This window comes from Ruditapes philippinarum, unplaced genomic scaffold (assembly GCF_026571515.1).
Source record: "Ruditapes philippinarum isolate M1 unplaced genomic scaffold, ASM2657151v2 ctg3811_1_1_1_1, whole genome shotgun sequence".
Taxonomy (NCBI): domain Eukaryota; kingdom Metazoa; phylum Mollusca; class Bivalvia; order Venerida; family Veneridae; genus Ruditapes; species Ruditapes philippinarum.
Window position 1 is genome coordinate 165,687 of NW_026857707.1, and position 5,258 is coordinate 170,944.

At 32.7% G+C, this 5,258-nt stretch overlaps 1 protein-coding gene across 1 annotated transcript; it reads left to right on the forward strand.

Annotated features, from left to right (window-relative positions):
• Nucleotides 1-544: 544 nt before the first annotated feature.
• On the forward strand, nucleotides 545-1,737 carry LOC132750646 (microfibril-associated glycoprotein 4-like). Its single transcript, XM_060740654.1, has one exon. It carries the CDS (start codon nucleotides 664-666, stop codon nucleotides 1,360-1,362), a length of 699 nt encoding a protein of 232 aa, XP_060596637.1. The 5' UTR covers nucleotides 545-663; the 3' UTR covers nucleotides 1,363-1,737.
• The last annotated feature ends 3,521 nt before the right edge of the window (nucleotides 1,738-5,258 follow it).

The window sequence follows — 5,258 nt, forward strand, 5'->3', positions numbered from 1 at the left end:
ACGCCTTAACCCACGAAAACACTTTTTAAAAGAAGACTGTATCTAATGATACTTCATAAGCGGGTAACTATAAAAAACATACAAGGATTGATAATAGTTTCATCATAGATAAAAGATTTAAATCTTACATTAGATATATGGGAGTTAAACTAACATATGTTTACCGGTAAACAACATATCTTTTGAACCGATGCACATTGCGGTGAACGTGTGATTTGTTCCCTGTGATTAACGGTGCTGTAAAAAATGCAGACTACTGTCAACGACCCTAGCGATGGCTTTAGAAACAAAAATGTTTGACAATAATTAAGAATAAATGCAATTTATCATTAAGTTTTATTAGCTCCGCATTATTAACTTTTCAATTAACTGTAAATTTTAAATAATCGTGCTGTTAAAAGCCAAGTAAACGTTAATAGAATTTAGATACAATATGATATCAATGCCGTTTTTTTCCTAATGTTTGAATCGATGATACCATTATTTTGAATCCTTAAAATCTTAGTATGAATTTCTTCCGTGTATTCCTCAAATAACGTCCGACACAGTTAAATAGGCAGGCTTAGTATAAGAAGACGCACATTTGCATTTCTCTTTCAAAACGACTAGTGCATTCGTTGTTGAAATATCACAAAACAAGAAGAGGGGAAGATTAAATCAAACATGGATCTTAAGATAATTATACTTGTTTCAATATTTGGAGGAAATTTTGCTCATCAGATTGACTGTGGGGATATTCAGAAATCGAGATACAGTTCAACAGGAACATACACAATATTTCCATACCAACATGATAAAGGAATTCCAGTCAGATGTGACATGGATACATCTACGGGAGGATGGACCGTGATACAAAGGCGTATATCTGACTCGGACTTTTATAGGAACTGGGAGGAATATAAAAATGGCTTTGGAGATCTAGATAAAAATTTCTGGCTTGGAAATGAAAACATCCATCAGATTGTAAGGCAAGGAAGATACGAACTACGAATAGATCTAACAAGTTCTTCTGGTGAAACGGCTTATGCGGAGTATGATGAGTTCTCTATTGGTAACGAAGATTCTGGGTATAAACTTTACGTACGTGGGTATACTGGTACAGCCGGCGACGCCCTCTCATCGAGCGCGCATGGAAATGGAATGAAGTTTTCAACATATGATAGGGATAACGATAAGTACATCAAAAATTGTGCAGAACAGTACCATGGCGCATGGTGGTATCATAAATGTCATGTTTCAAACCTGAACGGTGACTATGGAAACAAGGCATACGCCACTGGGCCTGTCTGGAAACCGTGGAAAGGATACTACGATCCGATGAAAAAGACTGAGATGAAAATTCGACGCAAGTGTGATAACTGAACAATTTTAAGACTGATTCATATTTAAAGTAACGTATAGTATAACAATATACTAAACATGAGCGCTGTTATTTCGTAGATATCATAGAATGTACATTTTACTGCAAAAATAACAATTTTTTAAACAAACAATATGAATAGAATAAAATTAATGTAAAATTCTAACATTGGACTTCTTTGTGCCATGTCTTTTAAACAGATCAGGTTAAACCTATTATTAACAAGTTATTCTAAGTCTTATTAATAACGATTTCGCCATAATAGACATTTATCTATATGTTTAAATGATGTTCATAAGTACATGTAAATGTTTTAACTACATGTATATTTAAAAAAGTTACTTTTTGTATAAAAATAAAATAAAGTATACAAAATATTTTGTTTGTCCTCTACAGTGATAAAATTTATGTATTTCAATTGTTTCATTGAAATTAGATGGTGTGCATTTATGAATGTACAAAACTAGCGGTTTAATGTTTAAACTTTACGGTTTAAGCTGTGGCATATTTTTAACACTGATATTTTTACGCGGAAAAAAATGCTATGTCCTATAAGTATTTTAAAATCGTATAGAAAGAAATATTGAAATAAAACTCAAAATATCATTTCATCCGATTATATCTTTTTCAAATACATTATTGTCATGGCAAATATCCAGGTTACATGTTACAAAGTACTACATGAGCCGACCTAGAACGTAGTATTAAATATTAACTTAATGTCAATTAATTGAGCCACATTGTCATAGTCTATAGATCAGGCGGTTATTATTTCCGCGAGTTTGTGAATTTTACTTATTTCGTTGTTCACCATCTTCCGAAGGCAATCGTCACGGAACGCTCATGTAATTTGCCAAATCTTACTATGTATTATAATGTAATTTATTTTTTCACCGGTTTCGGTTATTTCCATTAATATACAGAATTGAAGAGGGGGAAAGAACTGCAATTATTTGGCTAAAATGTCATTCATCTTTGAAAAACTTGCTCTTATATGTATGCTATGTAACACCGCAAAACGTCCGTACCGCAAAACGTACGCGTGTGGACGTTTTGCGTCGCATATCGTACACATGTGGACGTTTTGCGGTGCATATCGTACTTGGTACGTTTTGCGGCGGGAGTGTGTATTTGCGTCGCATATCGTCCATATTTTCTGTATTAAAATATATTCATTATAAACGTTACTTTTATTGGTTCTGTCACTTTCATAATTTATTGTTTCAGGTAAAGATATGACGAAATAAACATTAAAGTGCAATATTTTTGTGATCCTATATAATTCTGACTTTTTTTTTATTTAAAAAAAAAAGAAATATGCTTAAGCTGACGATGTTTTTCGAATAGATTTTTTAATGAAATGGAACCAAACAGAAGCAGCAGCAGCAGAGATATAAAAACGATGATATTGAAATAAATGAAATCTTATAGACATACAGAAAAGGACGGCTATACGGACGGACGAACCGGGGATTGGACTCAGTGAATGACAAAAAATATTAAAATTAAGCTTTGCTTTTGACAATAGCTTTTCATATAATTGCATCAAGAAGTGGGGATGATTTTTTTGTGTTCTTGTTGACTATGGAGGTTTGGTTCTACCGTTCATTTTTACGGGGGATAGATGGGGACTTTTGACAGCGTAGTCATATTTGAGCGAGAGAGCTATATTATCATGGAGAGGGCCTTTAAGTCGCCTAGTCATAATTGAGCAAGAGAGCTTTTGTCGCCGGGAGCGGGGGTGGGGATGGGAATCCTCTTAGCTCATAAATGAACTTGATCGAGACCTTATTGTTATACATATTCTGTATAAAAAATTTAAGAATGGAGAAGAAACGAAAGCACTTACAAGGTGAAATATAGCGGGTTTTTTTTGTTTTTTTTTGTTAGATTTAACCTATAATCAAACTTTGTTTAGATTTTATGGTCATAGATATTCTCTTGAAAATCGTCAATATTGAAGAAGAAATAAAAGCGTTGGAGTGGTAACAATGTGAAATATAACAGATATTGTAATTCAAGGGCAAATAACTCTGGCCATATTGCTTAGGGTATGTGGATGCTAGAGTGGTAACAAGCTAAATTTGGACGGACAGACAGGCGCATACTCAGGTAAAATTAACACACAATAACACCTGATAATAACTGGTCAAAATTGTCAAAAAATATATAAACTTTAAAATATGGACGTTATGCGGCAGGACCATGCCTTTTTGCCGCAAAATGTACGTCAGAAAAATGTGGACGATATGCGCCGCAAAACGTCCGTATACGTACGTTTTGCGGTACGGACGTTTTGCGGTGTTACAATGCTACGCATACCAAATAAATGAGACAGGTACCAGTCCGGATTACAATACCTTTTTAGTGAAGCCTGTTCGGAAGATACGATAACTTATTTTGGCAGCAACACCTTATTTTTCTCCATGATGCACATAATCGTCCCATTGGCCTCCCGTGCAACAGAAAAGCCAACATCACAAAGATATACTTACATAAAGTCATCATAGTATCATTCGGTGAATTACTGAATACAAAATGTATAGGTCACCTTTTGACAGATTTTAATCCGAACTCTAAGTGCCTGTAAGGGATGGATCCTCATTAAGCCTAGACTACATATATATAGTTTAAAATTACGATCATTTAACGCAAATTACGCTTGTGCAAGAAATATGGTACAACACATTTCTTGTTATATATTGATTTTTCAATAAATTGATCATTTACCTCATAATCTTACATGTAATTAAAGTGATAGGTTCTTTCTTTCTAACGCTTTAAAAAACTACCTGAATGATTTATACATATACATGTATATTTTCCACATCGAAAATCGCAATCTCGCAGCTAAAGTTTTTAAAGGGATACTCAGGCAAATCAATGACAAAAATAGTAAATAAAAATGATCTTATGTTCTAAAATCACGCTAAAATGACATTTTTAAAGTCCCAGCATAAATTTATGTATAAAATCTACATATTTGGGGTTTAAAGCGTAAATATTTATATATAATTATGATGAGCGAAATCAAGACAAAATCACGAGTAATTTTAAAACAAGTCATGTGACTCGAATAAACCCTGGTGGTTACAATAACTGATATTGTGGATATTGTATAATTAAACAAGCCTAAGTTATTCATATGACATATCAATGAAGTTAACGTTTCCAGGGTTCACTGTGACACTTCTTGTGAAATTTTGACTCTCTAACCTGACCCATGTGGGTCAAGTTAGAAAACCACCATTTTATTCTTTATAAGGAGAAAAGTTTTGTTCCTGTGACTGCCTAGTGTATTCATTTTGAGGACATTACCGAAAAATTACTGAAAAAATTAAAACGAAGGAATGAAAATTTTGCCTGTGTCTCCCTTCAACATCAAGTCTGGTAGAACGTATTATCTATAATGATTGTATTCATGATGATAACCTTTAAAAGTAAGTAATGCATTTTTCCAAATTGTGTATATTAAGTTAGTAATTCGATAATAGTTATGTTCATAATAAATTCTGTAAGATTTAAAAAATAACCAATGATGTTTGAAATTTGTGTATAACGGCAGGGAGATTACTCAAACATGTTCATATAAATAAGTGATGCGTCATTCCTTCCCTTTGAATTTTTTAACTCTTTACAAATCATTTATAAATTGTAGTATATTCATAAAGCTTTGAGTTTATTAACTTATTAAGTTTAAAATACAATTACCTACCTCAGAATATATTTGATAAAGAACTCGCACACCACAAATTCAATGACAAAACAAAGTGATTAAAGAAAAAAACAACAGTATTTTTGCAAAGAAAAGAAATATGTAGAACTTATTTAGAAGAGTTTGGGTTGCTAGAATGTCTGTTTACAAAGTTTTACAATTAAACATCATATTAGTTGTGAT